This window comes from Xiphophorus hellerii, chromosome 4 (genome assembly GCF_003331165.1).
Source record: "Xiphophorus hellerii strain 12219 chromosome 4, Xiphophorus_hellerii-4.1, whole genome shotgun sequence".
Taxonomy (NCBI): Eukaryota; Metazoa; Chordata; class Actinopteri; order Cyprinodontiformes; family Poeciliidae; genus Xiphophorus; species Xiphophorus hellerii.
The window spans coordinates 14,285,608-14,304,999 of NC_045675.1; the positions used below are offsets into that span (position 1 = coordinate 14,285,608).

General features: G+C 41.4%; 1 protein-coding gene across 2 annotated transcripts in view; it reads left to right on the forward strand.

The window, feature by feature from the left end:
• The window catches only part of kiaa1549lb (KIAA1549-like b), a 69,672-nt gene that overhangs the window by 45,681 nt on the left and 4,599 nt on the right, over nucleotides 1-19,392 (forward strand). For both annotated transcript variants that reach the window (XM_032561143.1, XM_032561142.1), the window contains exons 9-18: nucleotides 310-461; nucleotides 849-1,020; nucleotides 2,047-2,210; nucleotides 3,303-3,338; nucleotides 4,822-5,012; nucleotides 8,601-8,731; nucleotides 9,643-9,767; nucleotides 11,497-11,732; nucleotides 13,408-13,540; nucleotides 19,011-19,382. In XM_032561143.1, the coding sequence (XP_032417034.1) occupies nucleotides 310-461; nucleotides 849-1,020; nucleotides 2,047-2,210; nucleotides 3,303-3,338; nucleotides 4,822-5,012; nucleotides 8,601-8,731; nucleotides 9,643-9,767; nucleotides 11,497-11,732; nucleotides 13,408-13,540; nucleotides 19,011-19,382 (1,712 nt within the window). The remainder of the gene's footprint in view (nucleotides 1-309; nucleotides 462-848; nucleotides 1,021-2,046; nucleotides 2,211-3,302; nucleotides 3,339-4,821; nucleotides 5,013-8,600; nucleotides 8,732-9,642; nucleotides 9,768-11,496; nucleotides 11,733-13,407; nucleotides 13,541-19,010; nucleotides 19,383-19,392) is intronic.

Below are 19,392 nucleotides of genomic sequence, written 5' to 3' on the forward strand. Positions count from 1 at the left end.
ATCAAGAAGTTTATGAAGCACCCACATATCCTAATTCATAAGTTCTTTGCAGTACTGTTTGAACGTTGTAAGTTGTCAGGACGTAACACTTTTAGTATCACTTATTTTCCCCAAACGTGAAAACACTCAACTTATTTTGCTTGTCCCCTTTAAATTTTCTCTACACATTTTAGGCTGTATAAACCAGAAGGACGCAAGCACATTTTTTTACCTTCTTCTTGTTCTTTTTTTTACTTTTTGCCCTCAAGAACAGCTTACTATCTGTCTTAACAACCATCTCTCCACTCTGCCTTATGATTGAACTTGCAGTGATCCAGGATGTTGATAATGCCAGCCTGGAGGGACAGTACCAAAGCTTTGCCAGTCTAATGGAGCAGCGGTTGGCCGACTTGTTTGTGTTGGCAGGGCAGCAGGGCATTCGTTTTAGACGAGCCACAACTGTGGGCAGCTTCACCGTCCAGGTACTAAAACAGCAGGCATCAGCTTATTTTGTCTTCTCTGATATTTTATCAGACTGCCCTTGCATGTTTATGAGAAGTCAGTGAAATGAAATTGTTTATGTTGGCTTCTTTCAAATGCTATGAATATTTCATAAGACGTACACTTTGATAAACACTTTTATATCACTCGAGATGAGTACTTGTGGCCAGTGCCTCATAATTAGGGAGCTTCTTAGCTCATCATTTACTAATTGCCCATCAAAACAAGCCAGAGACCTTTCACTAAACAACTGCTCTTAACATTTCAGTTTAGTCATTAAAGCAGAATTGCACAAAAATGTAATTAACTGCTTGACCTACTGTATCATTTCGGATGACTATGGCGTAAGACATGTTGTCTTCAACCAGATGGTGAGCATCCGCAGAGCGTCCGGGTTAAAGAATCCAGCAGAGATGACTTACTACGTCCAGCATAATGGGATCCCTCTGTCTGGCACGTCAGCTGCCAAGGTCCTGAACACAGTGGACTCTCAGACCATGGCACTCACCCTGGGCTACTTTGTCCAGGTGCAAGCAGAACGTAAGCACATTTCCTCTCTTCCATGTTTGACCATAAAGAACTTTTTAACAAACCCTTCACAGTAAGGTAAATGAAAACATGTGATTCACCCTCGGTTTGGAAAGAAGAGCCGGCGCTGGGGTGAAGAGCCCAGAAAAAAGGGTTGCTCTGTAATCTCCTTGAAATGCTCCCAGTGGGACAGTGTTTGTTTGGGGCTACAGATCTGCTCAATGCTAAGAGGGAAAGAGAAGTGGAGAAAGGGTGCACACACGCAGGGTTTTCTTATAGATTGTAGCCTTCAATAGCTGAGTCAGGGCCTCTGTATATCAGATTGAGCTGCACAATGTCACTTGGCGAGGGCGATTAATGATTCCGCATGTTTTAGAATGTCGCCTTTTGTTATTGCTTTAAAATCTCTATTCTTGTATAATCTTTGCAACTACCGTAATGTCAGGACTATAAGCCACTACTTTTTTCCACACATTTTGAACACTATGGCAACAATGATGCGGCCAATATATGGATGTTTGACTAGAGACGAAAGAGACATTGAGAGCGTAAATGAAAGAGACTGAGGAAGCGTGTGACAAAGTAATTCTGAGGTTGTTCGATTCCAACACTGAAGAAGGCGACTTTGCTAGTTTTAGTGCATAGGAGGAAGATGAGGATAGCAATCAGTGACTGTTCCTGGTAGGCTACTATATTTTATTTTGTCGTGAGCAGCCATGTTCAGAAAAACATTTAGTACATATTTGTGTATAGTACTGAAATAAAAAGCTGTAAATAATACTTTAACAAAAAATTTTCTGTGTAACATCTTTCTGTATAAATATATCATGTTACAACATGGATACTTGTGGCCGATACACAAGTGTAGCCTATATATAAGTTTAAAAAAATGTTTTTAAAGTTATTGAATGAGGCTGATATGCAGGTGCGCACACTAGTCCAGAAATTACAGTAATTCACTTGTGGACCAAATGTTTCTGTCACAGTCTTATAGTCTACTTAATTAAGAAACGGTAAAACATCTTTCTGCTTTTTCAGCTGTGGTCAAGAACCCTCCAAATAACCTCTGGATTATTGCTGCAGTTTTGGCCCCGATCTCAGTGGTAACACTCATCATTATCATCATCACAGCTGTGCTGTGCAAAAAGAACAAGAATGACTTTAAAGCTGACGCCATTGGTAACCTCAATCCCAGAGCCAAGGCAAGTTTCCCTCTGTCAGTCCTTTGCCTTTAGTTATGAAGCTAGGTCTATCAATTTCCCTGCTTACTAAATATTATAATTATTTGTTGTTTGTTAGTATAAAGTTAATCAGCTAAGAAAATATGCTCTTTTTTGTGTTTTTGTGCTTTGTGTGTCAATGTAAAACATCTACTGTTCATGGGTCATATTATTGAATATATCACTAAATGATTTCTCCAAACCTCCTTGGGCATATTTACCAACAATAAATATCTGCAGCAGTGAGTTTTTGTCCTGTGTGATGGAGATCATTTTTGACGTCAGATGTTGTCTGACCAGTTTACCCTCCATACATGACATGTGTAACATTCATTTGAAGAGACTTTTTATTACTCAAACTCTCAGTTTGAGTTGCACAATCGCTCCTTGACCCACCAATATAATTTAGGCTATTCTGACAGCACAGTTATTGGCAGAAATGACAGTGCTGGCTAACAGCCAACCACATCAGAGAAACAATGTTGGTTAGATTTTTGAATTGCAGATATTGTCACATTCACTACTGTGGTGAACCATGATTGCACTGGACTCACCACAGAATGTTTATAAATCCCTCGGTTTTTAAGTTTCCAAGCTACTGCTCTTACACAACATTTCTCTTGACTTTCTCCACCTAAGTTGATGAATCATCATATAAATCTTGACTTCATGAGCGTAAATTGTACCCTTTCTTGTGAGTTATTTTGTGATTGTTGGATATTGTACAGTGTGTTAATGCACTGGTCTGCCATTCCAAATGTAACTTCATCACTCTCCTGCAAATTTTGGTTGGATTCTTAGGTCCCTTGTTCTTACTTTGTTTCATTTATTATTTTTTAAAATAGTTCCCAATGTCAGACATGACAGTTAATATGATTGATTTGAACCAAATAACCCAAACCCAATGAAGAGTCTATAATGCAGAGATTACTGCCTTGAATTCTTTTTTTTTTTTTGGCACATTACCTAAATCCTTTTAATTCTTTCAGTCTTTTTTGGGAGAATCTCAGATAATCTAGAAGCCAAACTTAGATCTCATTTGCATCTTTTAAACAGCTGCCTTTGTGTTTTCAGATGGCGTATCGGAGAGACGTGAGCTATTATCACCAGGTATCTATTACTCTGTAATTCTTCTCATTAGTAATCTGTGTTTTTATTTCCAAGGCTCAGCTGAGCCTGCCGTGGGATTTGAATGGGATTCTGTTCAGAGAACACTGCTGATATAGTTCAGTAAATCCAGCTGTGCTGATGAAAACCAAGGATATAACGGCACTTCAGACTAACAAAGCTTTCAAAAAGCAATTTTCTGGGAAGCAAGGCTAATATTGTCCTTTCTTCTTCTTGTAGCTGTCTCTAGATAGCAGGATTTAAAAGGTTAGGCCTTATAGAGCAACAGTGTTATGCAGGATGTTTTAAGCAGAAAGATCATTTCTGCCTGGGTACATGCAAATCCTTATAGTCAACTAAGTCTAAGTGCTTTCACATTGAGATGATATGCTTGTTTATCTTGTTTTGGTGTTTGCATATATTGGAGCAGACAAATTAAAATGCAGAGTATAACTAACAGCAGACCCCATCGCTTTCTCTGTTGACTCATTCATAGGAAAGAGTGCAGTAAAATCGTATGCATTAAACCAAAGAGGTACTCTGATTCTACGCAGTTATCACACACAGAGGAAGATCTTGCCATCTCATTTTATAAAACACAGACCTCTAAAATCATTTTCATTAAATATCATGTGTGGTCTGCCAGGACATTTAACATATTTCATTTTCAGAGTACACTGTGAATACTTGCTACTAAGGAATATGAAAGCAAAGGAAAGCTCTTGAAATGCTCAAAGATAGTGACTCCTAAAATTTTAAAAAGACCCTCACATCAAGCCCTCCGCAATACGGAATGTGCAAACCGAACCCTTTTATCATACTTACTTGTTAGTGCTTCTTCTTTAAAGACTGGCAACAGCATCACTTTCAATAAAACTCTCAGAGTGTGGGTGTGAGTGTGTGCTAAAGAAGATGAACGTTCAACGGGAGTATAACACATTGATTTTGCAGTTTGGCCCGGCTGCTCTCGGGCTGTGATGTGTGTCAGACAATTTATGACTCTGAGATGACAGCTGTCGTAAATTTTTCAGCATATATTTGTGTGAGTGGTCTTCTATTTATAAGCATACCGATACCAAATTTTAGACAAACTTGGTTTTACACCTTTATCTTATCTTGTATTCTGCTGAACTTAATCACTGGATTTTAACAAAGACCGGTGTATCTCATCTTGTTGACTACTGCTGTTTTTTATTTATTTAACCAGAGACAGGAAGTGCATGAAGAACACGAAGAAAAGTCACAGTTAAATCTGAGCTTATCTATTCAAAGGCATGACGTGCAGTAATCCCAGTTCCGCTTTTTAAATCCCTCTAACTTTTAAGGATGTACTTGGCAACTATGCTGAGATGCTTGTCTGTGCGAATCTTGGGACGGACTCATACATATCTTTGCATTTTTTATACTGAATTGCATTTGCAGAAGGGGAGAAATTAGTTATAAAAACTCTCTGTCACTCTTTATTCCTACCTAACACGTCCATCAGCCAGTCCAGGGATTTGACTATGCCAAGCAGCACCTGGGCCAGCAGGGAGGAGATGAGGAGACGCTGCCTGTCAGTCAGGATACTTTAGTGATGTCCCTACAAATTCGGGACACATCACTGTCGCTAGAAAAGGCACTGCAACAAGATGGGACAGCCAACAAAAAAAGTCACACTGCTGACAAACACAAAAGGTAAGATACTCCCACCGTTCCTCTCTTCAAGCTATGATCTATGTTACCCTTTTATTTTCCAAAACTGTGTCAAAGCTATAATGTTTAATATTATATCAATAGCTTTGGTTTAGTCTTTTTGAAAAAAGATGAAGCAGGGCTGCTGGGCCGTTCAGTTGTTAGAGCACTCGCACAATTTGCAGAGGCTATATTTCTCTACATGGTTATCTCGGGTTTGATTCCCTATCTCAGGCTATTTGATGTCCTTTCCTGTCTTTCTCCTCCCTTTTTCCTCACTGTTCAAAAGAGGACACTAGAGCCTAAAAATGTTTTTTAAAAATGAAGATGAAGCAATACCTCAGTCTAGTTGGAAATATCATTTTGATTTGTGCATCATAGCATATTGAGAGCATGGCCAAAGCAACTGGTGTTTTCAATACCGTGCAGTTAAAAAGCTTTTTTTATTTATTTTTCTACAGTGTAAAACTTCTTTTGAAAAAATATGTATTTTGCAACCTAGAATACTGGCCAGAAAGCATAACAGTACAAGAACGTTATAAACACATATAAATAACATTTGCTTTCTATAAAAATACTCTACATACTTTCGTAAGTGGCATGCTTATAACTAAATGTGGGGAAAGACAGACCAACGAGTGCAAGGATCTTGCACTGAAGAGAAAGTGATTTTGCATTTGATATTTAGCCATTGTGGGGCACTGCACTAGTAATATAGTAGTAGTAAACTAATGTCAAAAGCCATTTGGCCAAATCAAAAATGAATGTTTGATGAAAAAAAAAGATGTATTTCTTTAAATATCCTAAACATTTTCTTTAAGTTTTGATATAGTACTAAATTTGATATGTAAAAAATACTTTTCAGCCCCTCAGAAATGTTGACCTTGAAATACAACAACACACCTACTTTTTGACCTAAATTAGTGATTCTGGTATTGTTGATGGAAGAGGCTAGTAATGAGAGACAGATATTAAGAATGAATGAATAAATAAATGAATAAAAAACAGATAAACAGAGAAATAAGTTTTGCCGCTCAGAAAGATTTGTTGGGGGTTTAGCAAATGTATACAGCTGCTTATTACCCCCCAACAGGGGGCGCCCCTGTTTAAGATTAGCAATAAAAATGAGAACTCAAAGTTCATCGAATATTGTTTATTTATTTATTGTTTAGTATGTATTATGGTTGACATTAAAAGGTAGATTTTTTTTAAATCAAATTGATCCATTTTATTTTTCTCAAGCAGCAGCTGTTGATAAGAAGTTGCTCAGATTATACTTTAAAGTTTCTTAATTTCCTAATTCAGTTTTATTTAAAGTTACACCAAGTTTCAGCTGCAATATTTGACGAACACACTAATAAAAAAATCCATGCATTCACATACTTGGTGGATACAAAATCCTGCACTTCATTTGTCTTCTAATCACAATTTTCATTCAGTGAAAGTGAACGACACACCTCCGTTAGACTAAATTCGTTACACTTCTTTGTGTCTTTCTCTCTGCAGCATTGCCTGCTTTAGAGTTTTTCATTGCTGTTATCAATTTTAACAGACTATTAGGGGTTAGACCATAATTCTTTGATCTCACAGCCAGTCTTGTAGTGTTATTTTCAGCTAAGGACTGATTAGCTCTAAATCCAGCAAACACTGCAGTGTTTGAAGTCATGGGAACAAGTATGAATACAACTGTACAGTTAATTTGTAAAGTAGTCGTGGCTCACTTTAGACATAAATACACATTGTTAGAAAAATACTCAACATATGCTCAACCATACAATACGAAATGCGTATTGCACTATAGGTTGAAAAACTTATCTTAAACTCACTGTAATTTTATTTATTGAAAGAAATTGCAGAATTTGTTGCAGTTCTATTAGAGTAATAAAAGTCATAATCTCTAAGGCTTTTAAAAATGTTGAAATTAGCAAATTTTTCTCCTATTTTAATTCCAGGATTTGCTTGTTTCTCCAGCTATGTGACATAAATGAGTAATCAATATACAGTGGGTGAGAAGCTACTGGCCTTCGACACAGCAAGGGTTCAAATGCCAACCTGAGGACATTTGCTGCATTCTCCATTCCCTCTCTCTGCTTGCTTTCTGCCTGACAAATGTGGATGAAGATGATCAGTTCCCCAAAATCTTTAAAAACGCACATTCATTCACACAGAAAAAACAAAACAAAAACAACGGTGTATTTTGGAGATCTTTTTCTTATTTGGCAGTTTTTTTAGTTGCTTATAAAAATATACGTAAGATAAATGAATTTGACACAAGTGAAATGATATTTAGCTCTACCAATGTTTTTAAACATACAAGCAAAATTTGTGTGTAATAAACAGTAACACTTGAGAAGAGGGACAAAACAGGTCCTATGGATAAAGCACAAAATTTGTATAAAATATACACAAAATATAATTTTTTCAAATATCTGACTAATGTGAGCCATGTTTTCCTGGTGTTTGCTGAAAAATCTTTATTTTAAACATTGTAGTAGGTGGATGGTGTCTGTAAAATCCCCTGTCCTGGAGCAGAACTCAATACATTATAGTAGTTTAAAACAAATAAAGGAATACTAAGATAATATATTATGACAATCAAGTATAAGTATTCCAATAAATAATTATAAAAGTAACAATAACTTGAATCAAAATGATTTTTATATATTTTACAACTCCATTGAAATTTGTCCCAAGTTTTTGTCAACACCGTCAGACATAAAAAGAATGCAAAAAATCAGGCATTATTGGGGGGCATCAGAACTTCTGAGGACCCCATGACGTCTTTCTTTCTCTTTTGCCAAGAGGGCTGGGCAGCTCTAGTTAGCTTATGCTATTCTTTAGTTTTTTCTTCTGTTTTATTCTTAAGTTGTTCAACACAACCATGATGTGTCAACACCATAACTGACAATTTACAAAACTTTGATGAAATTTTGTGAAATAAATGCTTAATTTTAGTAAACTGTAAAGATTTCATGGACCTGATGAGCTACAATATGGCCTCTTTCAGAATTAACATCATATAAATTAAGGTAGTTTGGCATTTTGTCAACTCCGTCAGATGTCAACTCCATCAGAGTTTTTAACTGACAGCCTGACTCTTTCAGTGATAGTGTTGACAAATCTCACTTACATGCAGTTAATTCATTTTAATGTATTTTACATAAATGGCATTACTTCACATGTATCAAGTATTTCTTTTTACTCACTAGTTTGTCACCACCTTCAGTTCTGTGTCAACTCCGTCATGCACTGTCAAATCCTTCAGATGGACTTTGTTGTTTTTTGTTTTAAATAATATTTCTTTTGTTTCTTGAGAAGCATTTGTCTATAAAGCTGAGCATTTGTCTGTTTTATGCTATTTAGGTTAAATCCGGTAAGACAGCTTGACCGTGCAAGAAGTATTCTGTAAACATGGATAATAGTTTAGCAATTTTATTTAATTTTGTTAAACACATTATAATAAATTTACAAGAGCTTTAGTGGATAGGAGGGAAAAGGTGAGGTTGTAAAAAGGAAGGGATGACATAACCTGGCTGCCAGCCCAGCTTCCTGGGAACTTACCGCCTTTCCTGTTGCTATGGTTACTTGCAGCAAGTTGCCAAGTGAAGACGGTTCCGTCATCAGCGACGAATCAGAGAAGCTGAATTCTAAGAGGGGCCTGACGGTGCCGAAAGTCACAGCGCAGCAGAAATCGACAAAGGAGGAGGCCCGCAGGAGGGACGGTGAGAGTCGCACGTAGATGCAAATAAAAACGAGTCATTTTACCGCTTCTTCGCTGGCAAGGTCAAGGGCTTCCAAAAAAGCAAAACAAAAATATATTTTTCCTTTTTTGGATAAAGATGTTTGCACTGTCTAAGGTTTTCCATCACACAACGGGTCAGTTAAAAGGTATGCACTGGCACTGCAGCTTTTTTGTAGTCAGAAAGGTAACCACCCCTCTTCCCCCCAGCAGTAGGTGGAGATGGACCAAATGAATATGCATGAGGCAGACACTTTGCTGAGACGGTATGGTGTGTTTGACTGCTGGCTACTGTGACGAACCAAGATTAGCACACATACACCCTCTAATACTCAACTCTTATAAGTCCAGAAATACCTTGTGAAATCTCATAACTCGTGTTCCATTAAATTTTGTTCTACTTTGAATAATGTATTGTTTTGTCCAAATGTGGTGGACATGAGTAAAATTCCTCCAGTTCCGTCTCTCTGCTTGTAAATTGGATCAAATTTGTCAGATTCTGATTTTCCTAACGGCTAGATTTGAATAATTCAACAGCTGAGTTCGGCAAAACTGGAACTGAGTCCAGTTTTTTTTCTGATGCTGGATAACGGACAAAAGTGCAGAGTCAGTTTCTTTCATTTATCACACAGATGCATTACCACAACACTGGAAGCCAAAGCTGTCCTTGTGATCTATTGTTGCTATCCACAACTTCATTTACTGAGACAGATGACTTTTGTGTGATACAATTCAGAAACTGTTGGTTCACATTCTTCTTTTTTGGGGGGATGGAAGTAAGGGAAGAGGGTGGCCAGACAGGCAGGATGACAACTCTTCCCCCATTGATTGATGCGGTAGTGATTATTGGTATTTGCTGTCTCTTTGTTTGTAAACTTCTGCTCTTGTCTTCAGATCCATACGACACATCTTCTGGCTCCCTGCAGCTAATTTCCATAAAGCCTGTAACTGCACAGACAAATTGCTCCCACCCTGCATTTTCCGACCGCAGCCAGGACTCAGCCATCGTCAACGGAGAGGTGATTTACACCCACATCTGCACTTTGAGAGATGTTGGTTTTTATTGGGCAAGAACATCACTTGGAGATACAGTGCTGTAAAACAGTGCCTCTTACAGATTTCTCTTTTTTTGTCGCACTTGAATGGTTTAAATTATCAAACACATTTTTATATCATAAAAATATATTTTTATTGTCAAATCATTGAGATCAGCCATATTTCTTTACTTCAGTATGAATGGTCACATCTTGTTCATGCTTCTAGAACCAAGAAATGACTGGAGTATAAACTGCCTGACATGATGAAGTAGCCTAAACAGCAACAAATTATGTCCTGATCTAAATTAAAACACAGATGAGAAATAAATTGATTAAAGTCTCTTAGTCTGAATTGGGTTACAAAGCCGTTTTGGTAGGATTTTGGACTTCAGCTACCCACAGTGAGAAGGATTATCCATAAATAAAGACAATGTGGAAAAGTGGCAAAACTTCCCATGAGATGACCAATCCTCCAATAATAACTAATCAAAGAAGTCATAACAAAAATCCAGAATAACATCTTAAGAACTGCTTAACTCTCTTGCCTCCATTAAGGGAAACTTTTTAAAAATGAAAAAGAAACTGAGAAAAATAACAATGATGTCCAAAAAGAACATTAAGGCTTGTTTCCAATTTGCCAAAAACTATTTTGCGGACTGATGTGTGACCATCTGTTAAAACTCAAAACTCAAAACAAAATCTTAGAAAATTAACATCATGCTGACTTGCACAGTGGTAGTATTATGATGGTCTGGAGCTACCTGGATATGTAAAGGACATATTTGAATCTTTCCTCCAGTTATTCGACTTCTTTCTTTACTTTGACAAACCTTTGTGGTAATTTCCATTGCTCAAAACTATTATGGATTTTCCTCTGTGAAAATAGCTTATTTTTAACTGAACCTATACAGTTTAGAAATTATGTTATAGCTTCTTATTTAATTAGGTTATCCCACAGAGAATTTCCATGCCTCTGGAAACCCTGAAGCACCATCAGTTTAAAAAATCTCTATCTTTGGTTATTTTGGATACTCTGAATTAGCAGTTTTATGCAACTTTCATACTTTAAATTTTAATCTCTTCTTTCATTACTTAAGCCTTATGAAAAAAAACCCTTCTCACCCTGCCATGAACTTGCGTGTTTGCTCTCACCAAGTATTTCTCTCATGGCAGATATAGAAGATAATTTACCTTTCTACACACTGTTGGAATATAAGATTTCTTTATCATAGAAAATATTTTAATAACAATTCACCAGGAGTGGCTGCAAAGATGTTCACTTTTTATGCCGATCGACATGCATTCCTTCTGCTCACAACGGACAAGACGCCTAATGTCCTCACTATCACCTTGATTTTCTTGTTTTGTCATTGTATAAGACAGACTGTATGATTTCCTTTCATTTAGAATACGTTTGACTTTATTTGCTGTGTTTGCATTGTTGTAGCTGCCTAATACAATTGCTATATGTCGAAACAATTGCTGAGGCTTAATTGTCTCCCTGAAAAGGTTATTAAATAGTATCACGATGCCAAAACTTCCTATGCTTAACAAGAAAATGAAAACACTTCTTTCGTGGCTGATCTTAAATTTATATCATATTCACCCCACAATCTGTACCACAGTAGAGGAAGCAAGATGAATACTCTTCTCATTTTTAAGTTTGATCGTCTTGTGTTGAGTTGCATTTGTTGGTATGCCCGCTCTTCAGGTTAGCTTGGCGTTGAAGCAGAAATCAGACATTGAGCACTACAGAAACAAGCTGAGGCTAAAAGCTAAGAAGAAAGGGTATTATGATTTCCCGTCCACCAACGGCAGCAGCAGCGGTGGAGGTCGAGCCCTGGTGCATAAACAACGGAGCGACTATGAGAGGGAAGTCGGTGAGCATGGCAGACCTCTGGAGCCAGATGATGAACAAGGGTCCACATACGTCAAGTCTCACAGAAGGTAAGAGCAGACTAGATAGAGACGATGCGTATTAATATATATTTACATAGAGACTTTTTGCTGGCAGATTTTTGCTAAATCTGTTAGCATGTTTTGACATTGCTTGCATTCCGTTGCTGTCAGAAAATTTCGGCTCTTTGTATCAGACTGTCTCATTCATCGACACACAGTTCTTCACCCAGGAAATAACAAGTTTCAAGAATATATTGGTATGTCTGTCACCCAAAAACTGATCTTGCAATTGCATGTGACCTTTGAATGGACGTTTTCCCATTGTTCTTGGCAGAAATAAATTCAACCAGATTCACTAGGATTTGTATTGGATTTCCAGTTTTATCTTTCTGAGAATACAAAATCCTTCAGGTCCAGACTGGGACGTTTCCTCAGTCATTTTCCCAGAAATATGGTTATGGTTGTTAGGGTTTACACTCAGGAACATATTTATAATCATATTTGTATCCGTCTCCCTCCCTTTGTCTTGACAGTACCCTCAGCTCGTCTTGCACAAAATTATCTTTGCTGGGTTTTTTTCACATTTTTAAAGGTATCATGGAAAGAATGCCAAAGGCTTGGATGCTTCTACGCCTTCTGTTTTGAGTTATCACACAGTTAAATTTGTGTCAATAATGATATAATTTTCACTCCACCATAGATCCATCTTCATCACTTTGGCATCTGTTTCATCATTCTACCACACAGTGACTGATTTGTAATTTGCTGCATCAGTGGATTCCTTCTGTTCCCTCTTCTGAAGTATATAAAGGGAAACATGGATATAAAACATCGTAACTATTTAGTTTTTTTTGTATCTACCAGATATTACACCTTGCCCAACAAAGCTTAATGGACCTTTTGGACTTGGAAAAGGGAATTACTACCTTTTCCATGGCATGCTGGAACCTTGCCGTGGGTCATACAGTGCTCGTGCAACCAGAGCCAAATCTGGTTCTGGGAGCTGATGAACTCTGCCAACATGATTCTGTTCAAGGTTTTTATGGTCACAATCTCTTGTTGCTTTCAAATAAAAAGTACAACTACACTTCCCAGCACTAATTTTTTTAAATAACTTATGAAAATATAGCCATAAACTTTAATATGTGTTTATTGAAATTTTACAACACAACACAAAGTGCCACACAATTGTGAGTTGGAATGAAAATCATACATTGTTGCCACATTTCTTTTTTCTTTTTTTACAAATAAAAGCCAGTGTTGCTTACCACACTAGTATCAATGTGATACTGATACTGATTATTGATATTTTGGATTGATCTGCCCACCTCTACTAACATGTGTCATGGCATCTGTTAATATTTTCCCTAGTACGGTGTTTTACGGTGTGTAATGACACACGCTGACTATATTAAGAGATCAAAAGAATATTAAAATCTTAAGCTCTTGTATTTGGTCACTAATGTGTGACCAACATTTTTATTTTTATCTCTTCTAATTTAACACCTATTTTGTCAGCACCACATCTTTCAAGTAGGAGTCCAATTATTTTCCTTACCTTGTTCATCATGCCTCAAGCAATAAACCAACGAGGTTTATCTTCTACTTCTTCTGCTGAAGGCACATGAAAGACTGACCGAATAATTTGAACACTTTGAGTAAAGAATTGCTTTGCTGCAGGTTTGAATTGTGCTGCACTCACTCGGTTTACTCTAATTGGCAGGCATTCCCAGGTCGGACAGATGGCCTATCGCAGCAGACAAAGCCTAAGCAGTCCAAGTCCCGGAGGAACTGAGATGGACCTCCTTGTAATGAGAGAGAGGCCCAGAAGAGGCATCCGCAACAGTGGCTACGATGTGAGTCCCAATGTCAACACCCACCAACCGTTTCGACCAAACCTAATCAGCCAATTAGCAGCTCAAAGGCATCTCATTTTTTTCAGAGCTGTAGCTTAAAGGCGCACTCTACTGGTGATAAAAAAATTTAACTTTAAAGAAATGTGTTGTTTCAATGGGCAATGTGAGAAAAATATAGGGGAGAAAATGCACAGTTCCTCTCATTAGGGCTAACAGTTCCCAAAACCTACTGGACAGAAGAGCTTGTGTGTACATTTACATTGTTAAAGGTATTGGCATAGAAATGTGATACTGTAGAGGTGTAGTTAACAGAGGGACTTTGGATTAATTATACTCCCAACTTTGGCAAATACCAAGACCTTTAGGAAATGCAGACTCTTGTTGCAGAAATATAACATAAGTTCTCATTTTGTTTTTCTAAAAAAAAATGTGACCAAATTTCACAGATCAATTAACTGAGCAACGCTAAAAATGTAGGCTCCACAACTGCAACATTTGCAATTAAATGGGAACCTTGATTATAAGAATTATGAGGATTCTGTGAAATCCCTCTCTCCTTACTGTGAAACTCGGTGTACAAACAGAGCTATACATTAGACCTGTTCTACTCAAGTGTGGTTTATAGAATAGAATAGAATAGAATAGAATAGCAGTACTTTATTCATCCCAGCAGGGAAATTACTTCGCAGTTACAGCATAGAGACAAGACGTGTTCTGCAAACCGGGAGCAGAGAAATGGGCGACTTATAATTAAATGTAAAGATTTATAAAACACTGCTGGGTGATGTATAGCTATTTTACTATTCGTCTAATATGCTTTTATGGTCCTGAAGACAGAATATTTTTAGCGTCAAAGAAATTCAAAACATTTTTAAATTTCTATTTCATTAGAAAAGTACACGCATAGTTAAATGGAGCATTTGTGCAAACTGGTGGTGCTTTGGCTCTTTTTGGCCTACACAAAAACAGCATCAGAAATCTCACATTGGTCCAGTGACAAGCATTCACCTCACCATCACAAGGGGGTTGAATTGCAGAGAAAGTATGACACGTCCTCTGAGAAAAAAAACCACAATTCTTATACTTCTATGACCATGTGTTGATTTGCACTGTGTTTTTTTATGAGTCCTGGCCTTGTTGAATACAAAGGGACTGGTCTGGCTGCAGATTTAAGTCTCTTCCCTTTTTCAAGAGGGCTGATTTATGAGTTGCTCTGTGCTGGCTCTACTGTGGCTGCCCTCTTTTTGCACACGAAGTAGGGCAGCCTCAAATTATATAAATTTGTTACTGTGCTGGACTACTGAATAGATGGACATAGTTACAAAAAAGTATGTTAAAAGATAAAAATTATTAGGACAATAAATACTGCTCTCAAAAGTGTACACACCCCATAAAAATTTGACCATGATCAATCTTTTCCAAACATTTTTGTACTTACAATGTTGCATTTACTCTGTACACAACAAATGGAAAACAATTTTGCTGAAAAAAAACATCACAGGTAATCAGAGTCTTTAAAAATACTTAATTTACGCACCCTTTAAAGAAACAACACCCTCCTACCCCCTGCAAAAAAACAAACAAACAAATGTAAAGTATTCAGTCTTCTCTTTGTCACCAGTGATAATAAATCACCTGAATCAGAACTTAGGTTCAAATCCTGATAACAGCAAAGAAATTTCAAAGGAATATAAAATACTCATTGTATAAAGTATCATTCAGGAGAAGGCTTCAAAAACTCCTCTGTGGTGTAAATCCAGACAAAGAGCAGCCCGAAGACCCCAATGATGAAGGAAAACTTTGGACTTGGTGTTCCCTCGCCCGGACGCGGGTCACCGGGGCCCCACTCTGGAGCCAGGCCTGGAGGGGGGGCACGATGGCGAGCGTCTGGTGGCCGGGCTTTTACCCATGGAGCCCGGCCGGGCTCAGCCCGAAGAGGAAACATGGGCCCCCCCTCCCATGGGCCCACCACCCGTGGGAGGGGCCAAAGGGGTCGGGTGCAGTGTGGGATGGGTGGCAGCAGAGGGAGGGGACCCTGGCGGTCCGATCCTCGGTTGCAGAAACTGGCTCTTGGGACGTGGAATGTCACCTCTCTGGTGGGGAAGGAGCCGGAGCTAGTGCGTGGGGTTGAGAGGTTCCGGCTAGAAATAGTCGGTCTCACCTCGACGCACGGCTCTGGTTCTGGAACCAGTCTCCTTGAGAGGGGCTGGACATACTTCCACTCTGGAGTTGCCCAAGGTGAGAGGCGTCGGGCAGGAGTGGGCATACTTGTTGCTCCCCATCTCGGCGCCTGTACGTTGGGGTTTACCCCGGTGAACGAGAGGGTAGCATCCCTCCGCCTACGGGTGCGGGGACGGGTTCTGACTGTCGTTTGTGCTTACGGGCCGAACGACAGTTCAGATTACCCACCCTTTTTGGAGTCCTTAGAGGGGGTACTGGAGAGTGCTCCTCCTGGGGACTCCCTTGTTCTGCTGGGGGACTTCAACGCTCACGTGGGCAATGACAGTGAGACCTGGAGGGGCGTGGTTGGGAGGAACGGCCCGCCCGACCTGAACTCGAGCGGTGTTCTGTTGCTGGACTTCTGTGCTCGCCATGGATTGTCCATAACGAACACCATGTTCAAGCATAAGGGTGTCCATATGTGCACTTGGCACCAGGACACCCTAGGCCGCAGTTCGATGATCGACTTTGTCATCGTTTCATCGGATCTGCGGCCGTATGTCTTGGACACTCGGGTGAAGAGAGGTGCGGAGCTGTCCACTGACCACTACCTGGTGGTGAGTTGGCTCCGGTGGTGGGGGCGAAAGCCGGTCAGACCTGGCAGGCCCAAACGTGTTGTGAGGGTCTGCTGGGAACGTCTGGCGGAATCCCCTGTGAGACGGAGCTTTAACTCCCATCTCCGGCAAAACTTCGAACACGTCCCGGGGGAGGTGGGGGACATGGAGTCTGAGTGGACCATGTTCCGTGCCTCCATTGTCGAGGCGGCCGATCGGAGCTGTGGCCGCAAGGTTGTCGGTGCCTGTCGCGGCGGCAACCCTCGAACCCGCTGGTGGACACCTTCGGTGAGGGATGCCGTCAGGCTGAAGAAGGAGTCCTATCGGGCCTTTTTGGCCTGTGGGACTCCGGAAGCAGCTGATGGGTACCGGCGGGCGAAGCGGCATGCGGCTCGGGCGGTTGCTGAGGCAAAAACTCGGGCGTGGGAGGAGTTTGGAGAGGCCATGGAGAAAGACTTCCGTACGGCTTCGAGGCGATTCTGGTCCACCATCCGGCGTCTCAGGGGGGGGAAGCGGTGCAGCACCAACACTGTTTATAGTGGGGATGGTGTGCTGCTGACCTCTACTCGGGACGTTGTGGGCCGGTGGGCAGAGTACTTCGAAGACCTCCTCAATCCCACCAACATGCCTTCCACTGAGGAAGCGGAGCCTGGGGACTCTGGGTTGGGCTCTCCAATCTCTGGGGGCGAGGTCGCCGAGGTGGTTAAAAAGCTCCTCGGTGGCAAGGCCCCGGGGGTGGATGAGATCCGCCCGGAGTTCCTTAAGGCTCTGGATGTTGTAGGGTTGTGTTGGTTGACGCGACTCTGCAATGTCGCATGGACATCGGGGGCAGTTCCCCTGGATTGGCAGACTGGGGTGGTGGTCCCCCTGTTCAAAAAGGGGGACCGGAGGGTGTGCTCCAATTATAGAGGGGTCACACTCTTAAGCCTCCCTGGCAAGGTCTATTCAGGGGTCCTGGAGAGGAGGGTCCGTCGGATAGTCGAACCTCGGATTCAGGAAGAGCAGTGTGGTTTTCGTCCTGGTCGTGGAACGCTGGACCAGCTCTACACCCTCGGCAGGGTCCTGGAGGGTGCATGGGAGTTCGCCCAACCAGTCTACATGTGTTTTGTGGACTTGGAGAAGGCGTTCGACCGTGTCCCTCGGGGAGCCCTGTGGGGGGTTCTCCGGGAGTATGGGGTACCGGGCCCTTTGATACGGGCTGTCAGGTCCCTGTATGACCGGTGTCAGAGTCTGGTCCGCATTGCCGGCAGTAAGTCGGGCTCGTTTCCGGTGAGAGTTGGACTCCGCCAGGGCTGCCCTTTGTCACCGATTCTGTTCATCACTTTCATGGACAGAATTTCTAGGCGCAGCCAAGGTGTTGAGGGGATCCGATTTGGTGGCCTTAGGATCTCATCTCTGCTTTTCGCAGACGATGTGGTCCTTTTGGCTTCATCAGATCGTGATCTACAGCTCTCGCTGGAGCGGTTCGCAGCCGAGTGTGAAGCGGCCGGGATGGGGATCAGTGCCTCCAAATCCGAGGCCATGGTCTTGAGCCGGAAAAGGGTAGAGTGCCTTCTCCGGGTCAGGGGGGGTGTCCTGCCCCAAGTGGAGGAGTTTAAGTATCTCGGGATCTTGTTCACGAATGGGGGAAGAAGGGAGCGGGAGATCGACAGGCGGATTGGCGCAGCGTCTGCTGTCAAGCGGGCGCTGTACCGGTCCGTCGTGGTGAAGAGAGAGCTGAGCCAAAAAGCGAAGCTCTCGATTTACCGGTCGATCTACGTTCCCACCCTCATCTATGGTCATGAGCTTTGGGTCATGACCGAAAGAACGAGATCGCGGATACAAGCGGCCGAAATGGGTTTTCTCCGTAGGGTGGCTGGGCTCTCCCTTAGAGATAGGGTGAGAAGCTCAGTCATCCGGGAGGGACTCAGAGTAGAGCCGCTGCTCCTTCACATCGAGAGGAGCCAGTTGAGGTGGCTCGGGCATCTGGTCAGGATGCCTCCTGGACGCCTCCCTGGTGAGGTGTTCCGGGCACGTCCCACCGGGAGGAGGCCCCGGGGAAGACCCAGGACACGCTGGAGGGACTATGTCTCTCGGCTGGCCTGGGAACGCCTCGGGTTTCCCCCGGAGGAGCTAGAAGAAGTGGCTGGGGAGAGGGAAGTCTGGGCCTCCCTTCTGAAGCTGCTACCCCCGCGACCCGACCTCGGATAAGCGGAAGAAGATGGATGGATGGATGGATGGATGGATGGTGTAAATCCAACACGGCACAATTAAGTTTAGGGTAACATCAATTCTTAAGGGTCTACAGGAATTTCTTCTAAGCACTGGAAATATTTTACACCGCTCTCCTTTATCTTTATTGTGCCCAGACTAAGAAGTAGGGTTACTGTAAATAAAACATTCCGGTTCTGACAAAAAAAAAAAAAAAAAAAGAAAATCTGAAACCTTATAGTAAAATGTCATGTGGTCTGATGAAACCATGACTGGACCTTTTTCTAGAAAATGTTCAAGGTTTTACCCAAAACAAACACTGAAAATTGCAAGATGAAAACTATGCCCACATTGAAACTTTGTTGTGATAGTACCATTTTTCTCTGGATTTTTTGTCCCATTTAACTCTTTTCTTTTTGTTCTTCAGTTCTCATAGTTTTGAAGAGTCACTTGAGTCTAATCTATTAAATATATAAAATATATGATATTGTGTATACATTTCACAGACTGAGCCGGAGCTAATCGAGGAGACAAATGTTGATCATCTTCTGGGGCCGCGAAGGTACATGTATGGTCGTGGCCTTAAAGGCCACTCAGAGACATCCACTCTGAGCTCACAGCCATCCATTGATGAAGTGCGACAGCAGATGCACCTGCTGCTGGAGGAGGCGTTCAGCCTGGCTTCTGGGGGCCAGTCCACATCTGGAAGGCATGGCCACCACCAGCAGCCCCCTCCTGACCAATACAGCCCTGCGCCTCCTCTCCCATACGCAGACGTGGTCAGCAGCGTTCCAGGCACTATGAGCTCGGGGCGGGGCGGACTCCACTGGGTGCCATCTTACGGAGCAGATATTTATCAGTGCAGCCTGCCTAAACCTGTGAGTTGGA